At 65.9% G+C, this 19,844-nt stretch overlaps 1 protein-coding gene and 1 long non-coding RNA gene across 2 annotated transcripts; one reads left to right on the forward strand and one right to left on the reverse strand.

The window, feature by feature from the left end:
* Positions 1-5,660: 5,660 nt before the first annotated feature.
* Positions 5,661-9,937, reverse strand: LOC138847615 (uncharacterized). Its single transcript, XM_070066843.1, has 5 exons — positions 9,906-9,937; positions 8,868-8,960; positions 8,130-8,693; positions 7,620-8,009; positions 5,661-6,075 (listed from the first exon to the last, which is right to left on the reverse strand). The coding sequence occupies exons 1-5, from the start codon at positions 9,935-9,937 to the stop codon at positions 5,994-5,996; spliced, it is 1,161 nt and encodes a 386-aa protein (XP_069922944.1). The 3' UTR covers positions 5,661-5,993.
* Positions 9,938-13,079: 3,142 nt separating this feature from the next.
* Positions 13,080-18,012, forward strand: LOC138846236 (uncharacterized). The gene is made up of 4 exons (XR_011383710.1): positions 13,080-16,090; positions 16,557-16,671; positions 17,447-17,733; positions 17,876-18,012. It is a non-coding gene; the product is annotated as an uncharacterized lncRNA (long non-coding RNA).
* The last annotated feature ends 1,832 nt before the right edge of the window (positions 18,013-19,844 follow it).

Raw genomic sequence — 19,844 nt, forward strand, 5'->3', positions numbered from 1 at the left:
TTCGGGGGGCTGCAGAGGAGGCCAGCCTGGGGCGGTGGGGGGAGCCCTGTGCAGCCACATGGGGAGAGCCCCCAGCTCCTGTCTCCCCCAGCCCTAAGGAGCCGCCCATGCAGGCGTCCCAGAAGCGACCATGAAAGGTGAATTTTTAACATTTCTGAGGGCTCCGCTTCTGTGTCCAGGAGCCAAGGGGCAGCAGGATGCCAGGCCCTGCGCCGCAGCCGCTGGCCGTGTTCACGCGTGCTCAGGGGTGGGGCCGTCCGGAGCGGTGGTTGGGGGAGGGGGCCCTGGGCCCCGGCACCGGAGGGCACAGGGCAGGCGGGTGAGTGAGGGGGCGGGAGCAGTTTCCATGGAGCAGGCAGAGGCCACGGGCAGACCAGGCAGGAGCCGAGGGGCTCGGCCAGAGAGCCGGGCGCCCCCTTGGGCCAGCAGCCCCGGGAGCTGCTTCCAGTAGGATCCATGACGTGGCTTAGCTGGAGGCACTGCTTTCCCGGCAAGCTTTGCACGCAGGGAGCCGGCAGCCGGCAGCCAGTCGGCGACCAGGAGATGGCCTGGACGGTGACAGCAGTGGCCCGGAGCCATGAAGCAGGGGCCCTGGGTGGCGGTCAGGCCCAAGGCCGGTTCTGTCTCGGGGCCTATCACAAGCTACTCCAGGCCCTGGAGATAAGGAAGTTCAACGGCTTAGACCAGCTGCTCTCATGCTGTTTTCCTCAAATGCCGATTTAGTTTAGACTTTGAGCAGGACCAGCCGGCGGGGAGCATACGCACCGCGGCTGCCCTTACTGGGCTCGCAGCAGGCATGACAAATCCATCACAGAATCCTCCACCCAGTCACCAGGCAGCTAACTGACGTTTGGGGGTGATTGGGATCTGAGCCCCTCTTCTCAACAAGATGGACCCACAGCCTATGTGAAGCCCCCTGTCTGTCCCCTGTCCATCCCCTGGCCGCTCCCACGTCCACTCAGACCCTCGGTCCCTTCCTCTGATACAGGATGATTAACCCTCATGCCCAAAGAGGGGACAGAGCAAAGCTGCACGTGACGGGGAGCCTGGGGTGAGTCCCCAACACAGCCCAGGCCCGGCAGCCCCAGCCACGCCAAGGCCACGGCTGCACCTGGGCCATGGCTGACAGGTGCCTACAAGTTCTGTTTGCTTTCATCGAAAAAGCGTTCTGGGTGCTGCTGGCACACGAAACTACACAAAAATGTCTGGGCAGAGGGCATGGCTGCTTAGGAGATGGGAGGCCCAGGTGAGTGACGGATGACTGACAGGCGGCACAGGAGGTCACCGTCTGTGACCCTGGCAGTCGGCGATGGCCGCCGAGTGGATCTTCCGGCCATGCTGAGACTGTGCGGTCCCCGACAGCGACCATCAAGGCGGCAACACCGACTGGGACAGGATGCAGTGGACAGTGGCCCAGAAGACGGGCTGGGGTCTTCTCTAGGGTCTACGCTGTAGGAGCACAGAGAAGTGGCTCAACTCGCCCAAGGGCACACAGCAAACCACCCACAGACCCACGTGGCTTCACGGCCGCTGGGGGCCTCCGGCGGGGGGCGGGGCCTCTGGCTGGAGGATTGCCACGAGGGAGCCGGAGGACTCGCTCGGTTCTGCCGCTTCCTCCCAGTCGGCAGCAGATCTGCAGCGCGGCCCTGGCTCTGCGAACTCAGGGCGGGGGTGGTGCTGGCGCAGCCAAAGCAACAGGCGGCCACGCAGGCACCTGGGCGGGCAGTGGGAGCCTCAGTGGGCGGATGGACATGGAGGGGGAGGCCGGGCAGGTGCGTGGACGAAGGGACAGGTGCTGCATGGGTGCAGGACTGGAGGACAGCGGACGGCGGACGGACGAACGGACGGACCTGTGGGAGAACAGGTGGACAGATGGACGGATGGACGGATGGATGGACCTGTGGGAGAACAGGTGGACAGATGGACAGACAGACTGACCTGTGGGAGGACAGGTGGACAGATGGACGGACAGGCAGACCTGTGGGTGGACAGATGGACGGATGGACGGGTGTGGAAGGACTGACAGTGGACGCTGCGTGTGTGGCTGGCTGCTGGACGAGGTATGGACGGACGGATGGACAGAGGGACGTGGAAGGAGCGACAGTGGGAGCTGACAGATAACGGATAACATGGTCAGCGGAGGGCGAGTTTAGATGGACTGACGGTGGGTGTTGGCTGTGGGGTCCACCAGTGGGTGGATGGGTCCAGAGGTGCGGCCGAGTGAGTGGGCGGGGCCCCCCAGGCTCAGGGCTCACCTGCCAGACCCCTGCCCCTGGCTCTCCCTTCCTCCACCATGCGTGGCTGGGGGAGGGCCTGGTCAGATGGCAGGCGGGAGTGCACGACCGGGGGAGGGGAGGGCCCACGGAGCTGCACTGGGTTAGCGGCAGGGCCCGGAGTCCCGGCACCAACAGCTGGGACCACAGCCCCGGCCCCCAGACTCCTGAGCTGAGCCCCACTTCATCATCATCAAGGCCGGGGTGGGGGAGGGGGAGGGGCCATGGGCAGTGAGCAGGCCTCTGTCCCATGTGCCGCACGTGCGCCCCACGGGCGACGCCTGTGCCCACGTCCAGGGCTCTCCTGAGCCACAAGGCCCAGCAGGCTCAGTGGCCTGTGTCCACGGACTGGGCGGTGACCCCGGTGCTGGGCCAGCTGTGAGCAGGGAACGGCCCTGGCTGTGGGGATGGGAGGTTCTCCTGCATCTGTAGGACCCGGAGCCTGCACACAGCTGGCGCTCAAACAGTGCCACCAAGGGGAAGGGACGGCCCTGCCTCCCAGGAGCTCCCAACCCAGCCACATCTGTCAGGTGCACCCCACGTGGCCGTGGCTCGGTGAGTCCTGGATTTCACTGTCCTCTAAAAAAAGGTTTTATTTATTTATTTGAAAGGCAGAATTACAAAGAGGCAGAGGCAGAGAGAGAGAGAGAGAGGGAGAGAGAGAGAGGTCCTCCATCAGCTGGTTCACTCCCCAGATGGCCACAAGGACCGGAGCTGGGCCAGGCCAAAACCAGGAGCCAGGAGCTTCCTCCAGGTCTCCCACGTGGGTGCAGGGGCCCAGGAACTTGCGCCATCTTCTACAGCTTTCCCAGGCGCCCTAGCAGGGAGCTGGATCAGAAGTGGAGCAGCCGTGGCCGGCGCCGCGGCCGGCGCCGCGGCTCACTAGGCTAATCCTCCGCCTAGCGGCGCCGGCACACCAGGTTCTAGTCCCGGTTGGGGCGCCGGATTCTGTCCCGGTTGCTCCTCTTCCAGGCCAGCCCTCTGCTGTGGCCAGGGAGTGCAGTGGAGGATGGCCCAGGTGCTTGGGCCCTGCACCCCACGGGAGACCAGGAGAAGCACCTGGCTCCTGGCTCCTGCCATCGGATCAGTGCGGTGCGCCGGCCGCAGTGGCCATTGGAGGGTGAACCAACGGCAAAGGAAGACCTTTCTCTCTGTCTCTCTCTCTCACTGTCCACTCTGCCTGTCAAAAAAAAAAAAAAAAAAAAAAAAAAAGTGGAGCAGCCGGGACTCGAACCAGCGCGCGTGTGGGATGCTGGCGCTGCAGACAGACGCTTAACCTTCTACGCCACGGCATCGGCCCCTCACTCTCCTTGGGAAGGCGATGTTTGTGGGGTGCTGGCTCCCAGTCGCCCTGATTTTGTGTGAACAAGCTCCCCCCATCCCCCCACCCAAACCAGAGATGGCGGAAAATAAAACCAAAGCAAAAATCCGGGAAGGAGAGCGTTCCCGTGCGAACTTCTCCCCACGGTGGGGGTGGGGAGCGGAGGTGCTATCCCATCACCTTCTAGAATGTTCCCCAAAGTTCTCACTCCTCGCTCAATGGAGACTTCGACGGCTGCTCCTGGCGGACGCCGGCACCCATCCAGGGCCCCAGGAGGCCGCCGGGTCTCTGACCTGGTTACGCCGCCCCCTCCCCCGCCCCGGCAGGTTCCTGGTTCCCGGAGCAGAGGGCCAGCCCCACCTCTGCCGGGTGTCAGCCGCTCAGCCTCCCCGGGCCCCGGGCAGGTGCGCCCCAGGCGCTCGCACTGCTAGGCCAGGCGCACCTGTGGGCGGAGGCCCGCCTGGCAGCCCCGGGCAGGGGCACCGGGAGCGTGGGAACCCGCCGGCTCCCTGGGCGTCCGGGCCGCGGGGCGGGGCCTCCGCCCTCTGCGGGCTCCGCGGCTCCTGCCAGGCCGCCGGCTGAAAGGCGGGGATTGTTCCCGCGACCTTTGCTTCTCTTCCTTGTCAGGGGTGACTGAGGCCTCCCGCAGCCGGGCTGGGGGCGCGGCAGCCCCTGCGCGCCCCGCCCGCGTACCTGCTCCTCCGTCCCTCCGGGCCCCACCCAGGCCCCGCCTCCCCTACCTGGGGCCTCCCTCCGCCCTCTCCCCCACTCTGGCTCGCGTGGCCGAGAGCCCACCGCCCGCCGCCCACCTCCCGTGGCCGACCTCAGCCTCCCGCTCGCCGGCGGCTCGGGGAAAGGGCCGGTTATTAAAGAGCATTGTTCTTTCCTTCTGGGGCGTGAACGGAGCAGGTTCAACTCCCAGCCGGAAAGGCAGCGGCCGGGGTTCCCAGAGGGATGAAATGTCCGGCGGCAATGACATTGGCCCCGCGGAGGCGGTGACCTGCAGAGGCCGCGGAAGGAGCTGAGCCTGGGGCAGGATCCACGCTCGCCTCTGTGCTTTTAAGCATGGCCGTAGGTGTGAAATTCAGGTGGGACAGAACCGGACAGAACCGGTGGGCGGGGCGGGATGGGGGGTCTGCCCCCCAGACCCCCCATTGGGCAGAATCCACTGCCAGGGGCCGCGGGGCCAGCTCCGTGCACCTGCACCCTGCACTTGGCTGCACGGCCTGGCCGAGGTCAGCCCTGTCCAACAGGACCTCTGCGTGGTCAGCGACACCCACGGGCCGTCTGAGGCTGCCACCACTCCAGGGCCACGGAACCACGGATCTCAGTTCACTGCAGTTGGTGTGGATTTACCTGTGGCTGCTGGCCGCCATGCTGGACAGCCTGGTTTCAGGCCCGAGGGGAAAGAAAGCTGCAGTTGATTAGTGATGTCTGTCGGGGACACAGGATGGCAAGGTGGGGCATGGATGCTGGGCTCCTGAGTGAGCGGGGGTCTGGGGACTGGGGCCCTGGGCCTGCCCTGTACAGGGGTGCGGATCAGGGCTGCAGCCCCTGTTCGAAGGGGCTTCACCCCCACACCGTGAGATCCCTCCCACACAACAGCCCCAACAAGTCACCCCTTGCCCCGAGGCACAGGAGCTCCAGGAATCGCCTGGGCGTCTTTTCTTTTAAAGATTTACGTATCCATTTGAAAGTCAGAGTTACAGAGAGAGAGAGAGACCAGAGGAAGGTCCTCCATCTGCTGGTTCACCCCCCATATGACTACAACGGCCGGGCTGGGCCAGGCCAAAGCCACGAGCCAGGAGCTTCTTCTGGTCTCCCACGTGGGTGCAGGGCCCCAAGCACGTGGGCCATCTTCCACTGCTTTCCCAGGCCACAGCAGGGAGCTGGACAGGAAATGGAGCAGCCAGGACTCAAACCAGTGCCCATGTGGGATGTGGCACTGCAGGTGGCGGCTTTACCTGCTACGCCACAACACCGGCCCCTTAAAGAAACGTTTTAAAGTTTTTTAAATTTATGTTATTTATCTGAAAGGCAGGGACAGGGGTAGAAAGACAGGGGGAGAGAGAGAAACTTTCTTTTATTATTTTTTCTTAAGATTTATCCATCCATTTGAAAGTCAGAGTTACAGAGAGGGAAGGATGGAGGGAGGGATGGAGGGAGGAAGAGAGGGAGAGAGAGGAGAGAGAGCGCGATCTTCCTTCTGCTGGGTCACTCCCCAGATGCCTACGAAAGCCAGGGCTGGGCTGGGCCAGAGGCCGGAGCCAGGAGCTCCGCGCAGGGCTCCCACGTGGCGGGGCGGGGGGGGGACGCTGGGGAACCAAGCACTTGAGCCATCGCGGCTGCCTCCCAGGGTGTGCACTGGCAGGGAGCTGGAGCCGGAGCAGAGAGAGGACTCAAACCTCAGCCGCCGTACCAAATCCCAGTCCTCCGGCGTCTCCTGGTGATGTTGTCACAGTCACAGGACGGACAAGGCCACTGAGGGGCAGAGAGGCCAAGAGTTTGGCAAAGGGCAGGGGAGAGGTGGATCCAAGCCTAGACCTGGACAGGCGTCGCCCGAGCCTGCTAGGCTTGGCAGTGGGGCCCAGGGTGCCCAGGTCCAGAGCTCTTCCTCCACTAACTGAGCCGGTGTTAGGTGAGAGGGCGGGCGGGTAAATAACTGGACAGGCGACTGGTGGGGTGGCCGGAGAATGGGCAGAGGGGTGGATGGACGGGTGGGTGAGTGGATGGACAGACGGACTGTGTTGGTGGATGGGTGGATGCATGAGGGGGCAGGTGGACAGCCAGCTGGTTGTCTGGCTAGCTGGCTGGAGAATGGATAGTGGGTGGGTGGACGAGGAGGTGGTGGGTGGCTGCTGGCTGGAGTGGGTGGAGGAGGAGGGCTGGGTGGGTGGCGGGTATGGGTGAGTGAGCTGCTGGGGGAACAGCCGAGGAGTGGGTGGACGGATGCCGGGGTCAAGTGAGATCCAAGGTCATGAGTAGGGCCGGTGGGAGACCGTGGCCCCCCTTCCTCCTAACCATTTTTCAGGTATAAAAAAAAATCAGGTCATGCGAATGCTTCTTTGAGGCCTTTGTTTTTCCAGAGATAAAGTAACTGGCAAGCCCCGTGTGCCAAGAGCGCCCCGGGCTGTGCCAGGGCCGCTGCCCGCCCGCCAGCCCGGCCTCCTCCCTCTCCTGCCGGGCACAGGGCTCCTCCCCGCGCTGCTTTCCCATGGGAAGCCAGAGACGGGCGCTTCCCTCTTGGTGGGGCCCTGCCCCGGGGCCAGAGGGCGGGGAGTGGTGCTCAGGGCGGGTGGGGTGCAGATGGTCCCACCGGCTGTGCCTGGAGAGTGGGGCGGGCAGGACGGCCGGGAGCGGAGCGGGGGTCCTCGCCAAGGGGGGGCCTCAGGCCCTTTGCGTGCACATTTGCCTGAGTCTCCCTGGGGTGGGGGCACAGCTGGTCCCTCTGCCTCCTCCCCCCCGCCCCGCCCCGTGCAGCAGAGCTGCGGCCTGCAGGGGGCGCCAGTCCCCATAGGGGAGCCAGGCGTCCGAGCCAGGCTCCTGGAGGGGGGAAGCAGGGGGGGACATGAGAGCTGCGTGAGTGAGGGGAGGTGCGGGGAGGGGGCGGTCCTTTCCTGTGGGGTCTCCCCAGGGGAGCTGCAGGGGTGAGGGAACTGGGAAGGCCGGGCAGGACAATCCCTGGCCTTGTCTGTGCCACCTGGGGACAAGACAACCGCCCGTGTCCAGGAGGCATGGGGAGGGTTCCGGGAGACGGCCCGTCGACGCCGTGGGAGCAGCGGGTCCGCCCCGTGTCACTGCTAAGACTCCCCAAGGGGCCACCCAGCGAGCTGGGAGCCGGGGCAGCAGGTAGCAGCTGACATCCGGGCCACCTGGGGCTCCCAGGCCAAAGAGGTGTCACCCCCAGGGCCACACGTCAGAGCCGCCCCTCCTCCTGCAGCACCAGGCTGCCGTTACATAAGCCACCTGCCCCCCACCGCCGGCCGGCCGCCTGGGTTGCCGCGTAAATAAAGCCCTGTATTTACCTGCCGTGGGGCGGGGCCGGCGGCCTGGGAGCCGGCAGAGATGAGCTCAGAGGCGTCCGGGTCTCCTTTCTGTTTGGCTCCAGTGCACAGATCCTGGCAGGGCAGGGGGCGGGGCCCGGCAGGGGGCGGAGGGCATCTCCTGGCCCTGGGAGCGCGGGCCGCAGGCATCTGGGGTCCAGGAGCCCCAGGAGAGGCTGGACGAGGCCTCCACGTGGGTGGCGAGCCTCCGATGGCTCCACCCAGAGAGGTACCCGCGCCACGGGTGCAAGGTGACACCTGCACGGCCGGAGCAAGGGGCTCGGGTCCCCAGGCACCCGCCCCCGACACAGAGCACCAGGCAGATGAAAGGCAGAATGCGTGTCCCACTTCAAGTCCCGTGACAAGCTGGACCTGCACGGGGTGTCACCGGGGAGAAACTGAGGCACAGGGAAGCCGGCGGCTGCCCCAGGACCCAGTGGTCATTGCCGACCCGCGTGCTGCCCCTGCCAGAGGCCTGGCCCGTGTTCCCACCTGTGAGCTGCACCTGGTGAGGCACGCGAGACGGCCAGGGCTCTGCGGACGGAGGTCTGGATGGATGGATGGATGGACAGGTGGACCTTGGAATGGTGGGGGCCGATGAACGGAGGGAGAGACGACAGATAAGTGCATGACTGCACCAGCGACCCAGCCAACGGCTGCAGTGAGCACACAGGCTTGCTGGAGACGCGGCCCAGGGACGGGCCTCCCTCCCGCTGCAACTCCTTCCCGAACACCCCAGGCCAGCCCACGCCGAGCGGTCCAGCACAGGGTCCCAGTGCTGCCTCCTGGAGCCAGTATCCTCTCACCTGTGCAAACAGCCCCGTGGCAGATGCAGGGCGAATGAATGAATGAATGAGAGTGAGGGGAGGCCGCCCGCCGTGCCCGTGACTTAGCCAGGGACAGCCCCTGCTCCCTGGCCGGCTGGTGGCCCGCTGGGTCTCATACCTCCAGGTCGGGGTGGCCGTGCGCGCCGCTGGCCCCCAGACCCCTGTGATGCTGGCCCGGCACCGGCACTTGGCTCTGCCCGAGTGAATCCGGTTACCTCCGAGGAGCAGCCTGCGGGGCTCCACAGCGTGTTCTGGGCTAAGCTCCTGAGCCCCTTGGCCCTCAACCCTTCCCAAGGTCCCCGCGCCCCACCTGCTCCCCGACTCGGGCCTCCCTGGCCCCAGCCACCCCACACGTTTCTGGACTGGTCCCAGCTCTGCAGCCCTCCCTGCGCTGGGCTCTCACCTCCTGGCTGTTCCTGCCGGGTCTGGGTGGAGAGGGCCCTGCTCCCGGCCTCCCCCAGGGCCGGAAGCCCGAGAGACAGCCCCGCCGCAGTGGCTGAGTGTCCCGGGACCCCGCGCAAGGCCCGGCCATTATTCCTTTCCTCTGAGCAGGAGGAAAGACGCACGCGCCCCCACGTAGCGTGCAGGATTCTGGGGCGCCCCTGGGCCACGAGCCCACCGGGGGAAGGGGCAGGTGTCTGCCATGGCACGGACACAGGCAGCCCCTAACCCACCCCCAGACAGGTGCACGGGCAGCCCGAGGCCCCAGGAGACGCAGCCGGCTCAGAACCCCCACCGCTCATAGGGCTGGGACACGGGACAGGTTGTTCAGACTGTGCCCAGGCCCTGGCCTGGCCCCAGCCCCGGGGTGGACGGGAGGGAGGCCCCGCCCAGAAGCCACCGGGAGCCGGGAACCCCCTGCTGGGCTGGGCTCCGGGAGGCAGCTGCAGGCCAAGCAGGTGGACTCCCCCGAATGGGAGGGAGGTCGGGGGAGGCCGGCTCTCTCGGCCCCCAGTCTCTGCCCACCAGGGGCCGGGAGGTCTGCGGACCCCCAGGCGGCTGGGTGGGCGCAGTGGCCCCCAGGCGGGCTCCCTCTGGCCCCGCCCCAAGCCTGCTCCTGACCTTGACTGGCCTTTCACATTTCCCCCGCAGAGCCTTTGATCCGCTGGGATCCTTTTCCACAGATTGGCATCTAATCTGGCTTCCCATCTGATTCAGAAGGGCCCTCCACGCCTCTTTCCGCTGGGTGTTTTCCTAATCCTTGGCTGGCTTAGCGCTCGCGCCTCAGCCCTGCCGGCCCCCTCCCTGCGTCTCTGCACTCCCGGGCCCAGCGGGGCGTCCGGAGCCCACATCACCCCTCCCTCGCTCCCTTCCAAGCCTGCCCTGCCCCAGGTGCCGAGCCCCCACAGCCGCGGCCCTGGGGCCCCAGGGGGCATGAGCACGCGCCCATTGTGCAGATGAGCAGGCCGAGGCAGGAGCTACTCTCCACTGCCCTGCTGACCAGTACTTCCGCTTGCCCTCTGGGGCCGACATCCTACTGTCCTCTGAGCTTGGGTCCTGGAAAAACCACAGTTTATGGAACGCGGTCCAGGCCCTGACACTGTCCCGGCTTGGAAAGCTCAAGCCCCCCGCCCCCACCCAGGCCCCCACCCAGGCACCTCCTCTCCACTCCCGGGTGGCCCCGGGCAGGGGAACCAGTGGCCGAGCCCTCCCTCTCCTCTCCCTCCCTAAGGCATCTCCCCAGCCAGGGAGAGGCGGGCCTGCCGGAGTCTTCCGTGTCGCCCCCACTTCCTGTCCTGCTGCCTGTGCCTTTACTCTGTCCGTGCCCTGGACCCTCCTGCACTCCCGGCCGGCCGTGACCTTGGAGGCCATTCCCAGCTGGGGGTGTGCATCGAAGGCCTCGGGCCGGATGCCCACGGGGGATTAAGGGAGTCTACTCTCCGGGAGGCGGGAGCTGTCAGGGCTCCTTCCTGCCTGGGAGGGCGGGGCTCCTTGGGTTCCCGGGCAGCGGCTGGGTGCGCAAGACCCTCGGGCCCTGTGCAAAATGAGAAAGTGGGCCCCTTGCCCAGAGAGGGTGAAGAACGTCCCTTATGGTGACCGCAGAGTCTTGAGGGGACCCAGGGCGAGCGCCGGACCTCGGGCCCCTGAGGCCAGCCCTGTGCCGGCACCAGGAAGGCTCCAGTGTGAGGTCCAGCGCCGTCCGCAGCACCCCATGCCCTTCGCCCCCCACCAGGGTGGCGCCACCCTCGGCTGGGCGGCTCTTTCTCCCCACGCCCCCTGGGGAGTGACATCACACATGTCAGGGGGTGGGGGGTGGGAGACGGTCTTCAAAAACTTCGCGACAAATGCACAGCGTGGACAAACTGCATGCTGGACTTCGAAGATGTTTTGGCATCAAAGCAAACTCGTGCCAAGCTGTTATGATGCCCCAATCTCAGCCGCACACTTGCTACATGCGTGTGAGTGTGCACAGGCCGCTGTCCCCGCCTGGGACAAGGATGGTGCCTTCTGCACCACGACGCCTTAGCACGCAAGCTGACACCTGCCTAGCACACAGCGGTGTTTGATGAACACCATGGGAGGTGAGAATGGGGGTCCCGTGTGTGCTGCCTGCACGACCCTCGGCTGGCGCCTGTCACTGTAGCCAGCTGCCCCTGGTTCCTGGCCGCAGGTCCAGGAGGGAGCAGGCTCCAGGGTGCTCAGTGCCCGCAGTGCTGGGAATCCCTGTGCTGGGTTCTCTCCCCTGTCCCAGACACGGAGCCGTGGTTCCCGCCGGGCGGGGGGGATGTCAAGAGTTCCGCGTTTGCTGATACCTGAGGAGGTTTGGTCTGGCATTGGGTGAACAGGACTGGAGATGTCGGACCGCAGACGGGGCACCATGTGACGTTTAGGGGTGCATAGAGACGGAGACACAGTGGTTAGGGCACCCCCTCCAGGCCAACAGCCTCATCACCCTGACCCTGCCACCAGGATGCCACCGAGCAGGTCTAGGGCAAGCCAAGCTGTGGCAGGCGGCCTTGCCCACAAAGCCAACGCACGCTGGCTCCAGAACCTTCCATGGCCCCGGGTCACCTGAAATACGTCACTGGGACCAGAGCATGGGCAGAGCAGGGTGAGCGAGGAGGTGATGGGAGGGCCTGGTGTTGAGGCGCAGCGGGCAAAGCTGCCGCCCGCCTGGCTGGCGTCCCACGTGGACACCGATTTAAGTCCCGGCTGCTCCACTTCCAATCCAGCTCCCTGCTAATGCGACTCGGCATTTCCACACGTGACTGCCGATGGTTCCCGGCCGAGTCACTGAGCGTGGCTGCTAGTCCAGTGGCCATCGGCAGCCACGCGTGGAAACGCGAGGTCCCAGGACGCTGGCAAAGCCAAGGAGCATTCCCTGCCTTCACACGGCCGAGGGGCACCGGGCGGACAGAGCTGAGCTGTGGGGGCTCCCGGGGCCCCTCAGCAGGGCCGTGTCTCCCCCTGCTCTCTCTCCACGGCCCCATTTCCCACTCAGGAGCCCCTAATTTCCTCCCGAGTGGGAGCAGGGGTTGAGACTACCCAGCACCCCTTGAGGACACCTCGCCCCGTCTGCGTCCTGTCTGGGGTCAGTCCCTGGGATTCCCAGGGTGGGGTCAGTGACTCCCCCAGCTCTGCCCTGCTCCCCCAAGTCCCGTCTGCCCCAGCTCTGCCCTGCTCCCCTGCTCTCCCCTGCTCTCCCCCTGCTCTCCCCCTGCTCCCCCCTGCTCTGCCCTGCTCCCCTGCTCTCCCCTGCTCTCCCCTGCTCTCCCCCTGCTGTGCCCCAGCTCTGCCCACCTGGAGGTGGGTGTGGACGTGCGCCCGGGAGGGGTGGAGGTGTGTCCGGGAGGGGTGGACTTGTGCCCGTGTGGGGTGGACGTGTGCCTGGGTGTGGAGGACATGTGCCCAGGTGGGGTGGACATGTGCCTGGGTGTGGAGGACATGTGCCCGGGTGGGGTGGATGTGTGCCCGGGTGGGGTGGAGGACGTGTGCCTGGGTGGGGTGGAGGACATGTGCCTGGGTGGGGTGGAGGTGTACCCGGGTGGGGTGGACATGTGCCCAGGTGGGGTGGACGTGTGCCCGGGTGGGGTGGAGGTGTACCCGGGTGGGGTGGACGTGTGCCCAGGTGGGGTGGACGTGTGCCCGGGTGGGGTGGAGGACGTGTGCCCGGGTGGGGTGGAGGACGTGTGCCCGGGTGGGGTGGACGTGTGCCCGTGTGGGGTGGAGGTGTACCCGGGTGGGGTGGACATGTGCCCAGGTGGGGTGGATGTGTGCCCGGGTGGGGTGGATGTGTGCCCGGGTGGGGTGGAGGTGTACCCGGGTGGGGTGGACGTGTGCCCAGGTGGGGTGGAGGATGTGTGCCCGGGTGGGGTGGACGTGTGCCCGTGTGGGGTGGAGGTGTACCCGGGTGGGGTGGACATGTGCCCGGGTGGGGTGGACGTGTGCCTGGGTGGGGTGGGGCTGTGCCCGGGTGGGGTGGAGGTGTACCCTGGTGGGGTGGACATGTGCCCGGGTGGGGTGGACATGTGCCTGGGTGGGGTGGAGGACGTGTACCCGGGTGGGGTGGACATGTGCCCGGGTGGGGTGGAGGTGTACCCTGCTGGGGTGGAGCTGTGCCCGGGTGGGGTGGAGGACCTGTGTCTCATGCCTCAGCGCCCCTCCAGGTGCAGCAGGCGTCCCCAGGACCAGGGTGGACTCCTCGGCGTTTCTCTCCCCCTTGGGTGTGGTGGTTGGTTTGGGGACGGGCACGGGGTGCCTGCTAACCAGCAGAGCTGACGCGAGGCTGTGAGATTAAGTTCCGGTGACAGCATCCGGGTGGCAGTGACGTGTGTGGCTTCCAACCCGAGGCCCCGGAAAACTGCCTGTGGCCCTGGGGCAGCACCGTGACCCGAGTGGAGGAGCCCCCATCGTGAGTGCCCCCCTCCCGGGTAAGAAGTCCCTGGGGGCACTGAGCCACTGAGGCTTGGGGTTGTCACGGATCTGAGCAGAGATGGCAAATCCGTGACACGAACACCAGGGCTCGCAGACAGGCACCCGGGCAGACATCACTAATCTATCCCAGCTACGTGCTCCCAGCAGCCTGCACCCATGTGTCTAAGCCCTGTCAGGCAGGCGAAGACCTGGCTCCCAGAGGCCCCACCCTCCGCTGCCCCCTCGTCCGACACGGGAACAGGGGGCCGCCGTCCCCCTGGGGAGAGCCCGCTGCAGACCCAGCGCCTCCCCAGCCCCTCCCCTCCCTCTGAGCTGCTCCCCGGCACACGAGCGGGAGCTTGTTCCTGGGCAGCGGCGGGAGCGGCAGGGGCCACCCCACGTGTCCCCACTGTTTCTCAGGGAGTCACCCCGCCCTCCCAGGGGAGCCCCGCCCGAGGTAAGGAGTGGACCGGGCGAGGGAACGGCCGTCCAGGGCCGGGATGGAGCGGACGGGCATGACCTCTCACAATGGGGCTTTGATCCTCCCGGTGTCACCGGCCTGCGGCTGTGGTTCCCACCAGAGGTGCCACGGCAGGCACTCACACGGGCCGCTCCTGGCAGGACCTCGGTGATCGGGTTTTGGAAAGGGGTCGCCGTCAGCCTCGGGGCCCGGGGCGGGGAGCAGGCGTGAGTGCCCCCTGGTGCCATCGGGGGGCAGGAGGAATTCCTGTGGTCAGGAGACAATCGCCCATTCTGTCCCCGGGGGGCTGGTGGTGACCATCACGCAGGAGGCGCCGCCAGGGGCCGCGCCCGGGGCTGCCGGGACGCATTATCCCTGCCTGTGCACAGGGACAATGGCCACACCTGCAGCTCACACCCCTCCCCCGCACAGGGACAGGCCCACGGCTCCAGGTCGCCGGCAGGGGCTGGCACTGGGCTGGACCAGCCCGTCCTGGGCAGCCTCCCGTGGCGTCCGTTGCTGCCGAGCCCCTGCAGCTCTGTCCATGGTGAGCCTGTGGGCGTGGTCCGTTCTGCAAGCCCCGCCCCCTCCCCACAGCTGGAGCTGCTGCCAGTGTCACCTGCATGTCACACTGGGCGGGGGGGACACTGAGGCTGGGTCCCCGGGGGGTGCTCTGGCTCCCAGCACCAACCCAGAGCTCTTGGGTGATGCCTCGTGCCCTTCCCACGCCTGCCGCCGGCGGCAGGGACCAGCCCACAGCACCGGTCACCGCGCCCTGGCCTCCGGCCACACAACCGTTTGTCAGGTGGACGGGAAGTAGCTGTAGGCGTCTTGAGCCTCCCGGGCCAGGCCCGTCCCAAACGCCCCCGCAGCCGGCACAGGCAGGATCGCTGTCCCACTTCCCGGACCAGGAAACGAGGCGGAGCCTGCTGGGGGCCCGGGCTCCTCGGGAACCGAGCCCGTCCTCCGGGGCCCCAGCGAGGGCCTCGCGGCAGCCGCCCTGACCTCGTCCTCCACTCTCACTCCGCCTCGCACGACCACTTTGTGGGGTTCCTGGTGCCGGCTGTCCCAGAACGCTGGCCCGTGGTGGCCAAACATGTCAGCAAGGAGCCCTGTGTCCCCAGGGGCCAGGGACTGGCGGGAATGGGCCCTGGGGATGTGTCCTCTGAGCCTTAGGTGGTGGGTGGGGCCAGGCTCCAGGAGGCCTGGGGAAAGGCTAAGGAAGAATGAGTCCACCCAGCAGGCCCCAGGGTGTCTGGGACGTTCTAGAACCTTCTAGCACCTTCTCCGAGGGGGAATGGGGGCAGGAATCTGGGTGCAGCTGCTTTGAGTCACAGGCCCCCAGGCCAGACCTGGCCCCCACCCCCACTCCCTGCCACCCCTCAAAGGCACGAGCACCCCGAGGGTCAGGCTGGGGTCTACAGCAGCTACAGGCGGCCCCAGGACCGAATCCCCTGCACTGGACGGGCAGGGAGCCGTCAGGGAAAGGAGACCTGAACTCCGGCCCCGGTGGAAACAGCTGCTGGTGGCCAGTTCCGTGGGAGAGCCGTGGCTCGAGGGACAAGGTACCCCTCCTTGGCCCCCACAGCTGGGAGGGGCGCTCCGCGGGTAACAGCCTGCATCATTGGCAAGGGTGTGTCCCGGGTACTGGCGACGCAGCAGGAAGCTGCCACCCAGTGGGGACACACAATCAGCGAGGCCACCGCAGTGTCCACACAGGACACTGGCCGTTCAGGGCCAGGGGACCCATGCAGGCAGGTGGCAGTGGCCAGGACGGCTTCCTGGAGAAAGTTTTCTTCTTTTTTTTTTTTTTTTTTAAGATTTATTTATTTATTTGCAAGTCAGAGTTACACAGAGAGAGGAGAGGCAGAGAGAGAGAGAGAGAGAGAGAGAGAGAGAGAGAGAGAGGTCTCCCATCTGCTGGTTCACTCCCCAGATGGCCGCAATGCCCGAGTTGGATCAATCTGAAGCCAGGAGCCAGGAGCTTCTTCCAGGTCTCTCACATGGGTTCAGGGGCTTGGGCTGTCTCTACTGCTTTCCCAGGCCATAGCAGAGAGCTGGATTGGAAGAGGAGCAGCCGGGACTAGAACCGGCGCCCATTTGGGATGCCGGCACTTCAGGCCAGGGCGTTAGCCTGCTGCGCCACAGCACCAGCCCCTTCCTGGGGGAAGTTTTCTTTGAGAACCAAAGCTGACCACGCAACAGCTCTGCCTCGAGGGCTCTCCCCGGCCACATCCTCGCCGCCCACGCCCCCGCGGCGTCATCAGGCTTCTCTGCACCCGTGGGTCAGCCACCACGGGCGTCAGCTGTGGGTGAGAAGCGCGGGGCAGGCTGGGAGGGACAGAGCTGGCTGAGGGTGCCCAGGAGGGTGCCGGCCGCTGTGGACCGGGGGCGGTCCTTGGAAGGGCAGTGAGTGGGCGGAGCCCGGCTCCCCAGGGCAAGGCCACCTGAACAGCCTTGTGTCACGGCAGTGAGGGGCGTCCGCCAAGCTGCACGCTGTCACCTCTGCCACGCTGTCTCTAGCCTGCAATCCACGCAGGGAGTGGCAGCAGGAGCAGAGGGCCGGGGACATCTCCCGGGGGACGGGAGCAGCTCTCACTCTCTCGGCCTGCAGTGACCCCCCTCCCCTCCTGGCCGCCCCATTCTTCAGGACCAGGCTCGGGGTCCCCCCCCCCGTGAAGCCTCCCTGGGCTGCCCGGGGCTGACTGGGTTCCTTGGGGCTCCCACTGCACAGTGTGCAGCCCGTCCCATTACAATGGCTTCTTCCTCAATCTTCAGACTGGGGCTGACAGTGACTCAGGACAAAGACCACAGCTGACCACACGTGTCCCCAGCACCCTGGGAGCAGACTGTCCCAGCACCATTTATGCTCAATAAGCATCGATGTGGACGGGTGGGTGGAGGGTGGGTGGGTGGATGGATGTGTATGGGTGGTTGCGAGGATGGGCGGGTGGGTGAGGGGACAGGTGGGTGGGTGCATTGTCGGGTGGAGGAGTGGGTGGATGGACACACACTGGATGGATGGATGGACGAGTATGGGTGGGTGCGAGGACAGGTGGTGGGTGGATGGATGTATATGGGTGGTTGCGAGGATGGGCGGGTGGGTGGGTGGATGGTTGGGTGGGTGGGTAAGTGTGTGCATGCATTGGCGGGTGGAGGAGTGGGTGGAGGGACACACACTGGATGGGTGGATGGACGAGTATGGGTGGGTGCGAGGACAGGTGGTGGGTGGATGGATGTATATGGGTGGTTGCGAGGATGGGCGGGTGGGTGGGTGGATGGTTGGGTGGGTGGGTAAGTGTATGCATGCATTGGCGGGTGGAGGAGTGGGTGGAGGGACACACACTGGATGGGTGGATGGACGAGTATGGGTGGGTGTGAGGACAGGTGGTGGTGGATGGATGAGTTCATGCAAGTACTGGCAGGTGGGTGGATGGATGTGTGGACAGTGCTGGGAAGATGAGTTGGTAGCTGGGTAATATGGATGGAAGGGTGGGTGGATGGACAGATGAGCAGGTGATGGATGACGGGTGGGTAGAGGGAGGATGGGTGGGCGGGCAGTGGGCAGGTAGGTGGGTGGACAGACGGATGAGTGGGTGGGTGGACCGGCAGATGAAGAGAAGGGCAGACGGATCAGGGCGAGCTCTTCCTGTGTTTCCTCTACACAGTAACTACCGGGGATTCTGATGTCTGAAGCTGGCGGCGACCTCAACCCCCCTCCAGGCACATCCCTGGGGCAGCGAAGCCTGAGCCACCAGCTGCGGCTGGATCCCAGCTGGGAAAGACTCCAACGCGCGGGAAGATCTGCCTGCCGACAGCCGCAGCCCCGCAGCCCGGCCGGCCTGCTCTCCCTGCCACACGCGTGACACAGGCCGTCTGGCCACAGGAGGCCCATGTGCCCCTGACACCAGGACCTCGCTTTCCAGGGCAGCCTACAGGACCCCGCTCAGGGCAGGTCAGCAAGGCTGTGCAGTCCGGCTTCCTCCGGGATCTCAGCCCGGGCTGGGCAAGAGCAGGGCCTGGTACCCACCTGCTGCTGCCATCTGCTCTGCCCAGCCCCGCCCCGCCCCACCCAGCCCCCACCTTTGCTTCCACAGCGGCCTCTGTGGGGAACTGATCCCGCGACAGCTTTGGCTCCGTCTGGGAGGATGGGCGGCACCCCGTGCAGGCGCACCTGGGCAGGAGCAGGAACCCCCACCTGCCGCCCCCAGGTCCAGTCCTGGGTCTTCCGACTGAGCACACAGGGGGTTGGGGCTGGAGCTGGGGGCTGGGGGCTGGGAGCTGGGGGTTGGGGGTTGGGGGCTGGGGGCTGGGGGTTGGGGGCTGGGGGCTGGGGGGCTGGGGCTGGAGCTGAGGGCTGGGGCTGGGAGCTGGGGGTTGGGGGATTGGGGCTAGGGGCTGGGGGCTGGGGGCTGGGGGGTTGGGCCTGGGGGCTGGGGGGTTGGGGGGTTGGGGCTGGGGGCTGGGGGTTGGGGGCTGGGGGTTGGGGCTGGGGGTTGGGGTTGGGGCTGGAGCTGGGAGCTGGGGGCTGGGGGTTGGGGGCTAGCAGCTGGGGGCTGGGGGCTGGGGCTGGGGGGTTAGGGCTGGGCCTGGCTGCCAGAGCTAAAGATTTACGCAGACCCTCCCACAGGTTCGCAGAAAACAGAACTTTAAAAGTTGACTTCGGTGCAAAATCCTGGAAGTCCCTACGTTGCCTGCCCTTCATCTGCACCTTCCAAACCCTCTTCAAGCCCCCACGTGCACTCCGGGCGATCGCGGAAGGAAAAGGTGAAATTCCAAACCCAACCGAGGACAAAGAGCGTCAGAGGAGGAAATGGCGACAAGGGCACGCTGGTGAAAGCTGGCCGAACCGCAGGCATCGGAGCCACAGCAGGGCCGGAACCCGAGGGGAACGAGCCGCACGCTTTTTAAAGATCACACCGACTGGCTTTAACCTTTATTTATTTGAAAGTCAGAGTTACACACACACACAGAGAGAGAGAGAGAGAGAGAGAGTGAGAGAGAGAAGTCTTCCATCAATGGTTCACTCTCTAACTGGCCATAACTGCCAGAGCTGTGCCCATCTTAAGCCAGGAGCCAGGAGCTTCCTCCAGGTCTCCCACATGGGTGCAGAGGCCCAAGCACTTGGGCCATCCTTCACTGCTTTCCCAGGCCACAGCAGAGAGCTGGATCAGAAGTGGAGCAGCCAGGACTCAAACAGGTGCCCATACAAGATGCCAGTGTGGCCAGCAGTGGCTTCACCGGCTACACCACAGCGCCGCCCCCCCCCCCCCCCCGGACTCTGTCTCTTTGTGTGACGATTTTGTAACATGAAAACCACGTCTCACCCTCCTCCAGCGTGTCTGATTCAAACTTTACAATTTAAAAAAAAAAAGAGCCTGTTCTTGATAGCCCGGGGAAGCTTCTCTCCGCGTCGCGGCTCCCTCTGCCATGACCTCGCGCCGCCCTGTGGGGAGGGGACCTGTCTGGGAGGTTCCTCCTCGTGGTGACAGCAGCGGGGCGGCGGGCGAGCCCCACAGGTCCTCGCCACACCTGGCCGTGCAGGGAGCTCAGCGGGGACTTCTTCCCGCCTCCCTCCTCAGCTCGAGAAGAAGTCTGGGTGCCCACAGCCCAGGGCAGGGAAATCCTTGGCCAACCTTGAAAGGGGCCCACGCAGAGCAGGGCCTGGGGGTGCCGCTGCCTCCAGGGTCCCCTTCCACAGCCAGGCCGGGGCCTGACCCTGCCTCCCCCACAGGAAGTGGCCTGAAGCTTCTGCTGGACGGGCAGAGGGGACAGAGGAAGACACCCCAGTGAGGGCCTCCACGGCCTGCAATTCCTGACCCTGCCACATGGAGGCGCTCACTCCCACGCTGAGCAGCAGCTGGGGACTTTCCCCAAGTGTGGGACGGGTCCAGGCCCCAGGTGTACCAGAGAGGAGCTGCCCATCCTAGGCCCCTGACCTACAAGTCCTGGGGAGCACGACCGCTGCTTCCAGAACATTCCCCGCTCGGCCGGGGCTTCCTCTGCACTGGCGAGATAAGCGCGCCTGGGGAGACGGAGAGAGGGGTGTCTGAAGCCCACCAAGCT

This window comes from Oryctolagus cuniculus, chromosome 1, assembly GCF_964237555.1.
Source record: "Oryctolagus cuniculus chromosome 1, mOryCun1.1, whole genome shotgun sequence".
Lineage (NCBI taxonomy): Eukaryota > Metazoa > Chordata > Mammalia > Lagomorpha > Leporidae > Oryctolagus > Oryctolagus cuniculus.

Coding starts and splice junctions, on each gene's coding strand:
- LOC138847615 (XM_070066843.1), bottom strand. CDS start 9,937: ATGTCGGCCCCAGAGGGCAAGCGGAAGTACTG. Junction 8,694..8,867: donor CCGGCAGGAACAGCCAGGAG/GTGAGAGCCCAG, acceptor GGAGCCCCGCAG/GCTGCTCCTCGGAGGTAACC. Junction 6,076..7,619: donor CCGGCCCCGCCCCACGGCAG/GTAAATACAGGG, acceptor TCTGCCCCTCAG/TGGCCTTGTCCGTCCTGTGA.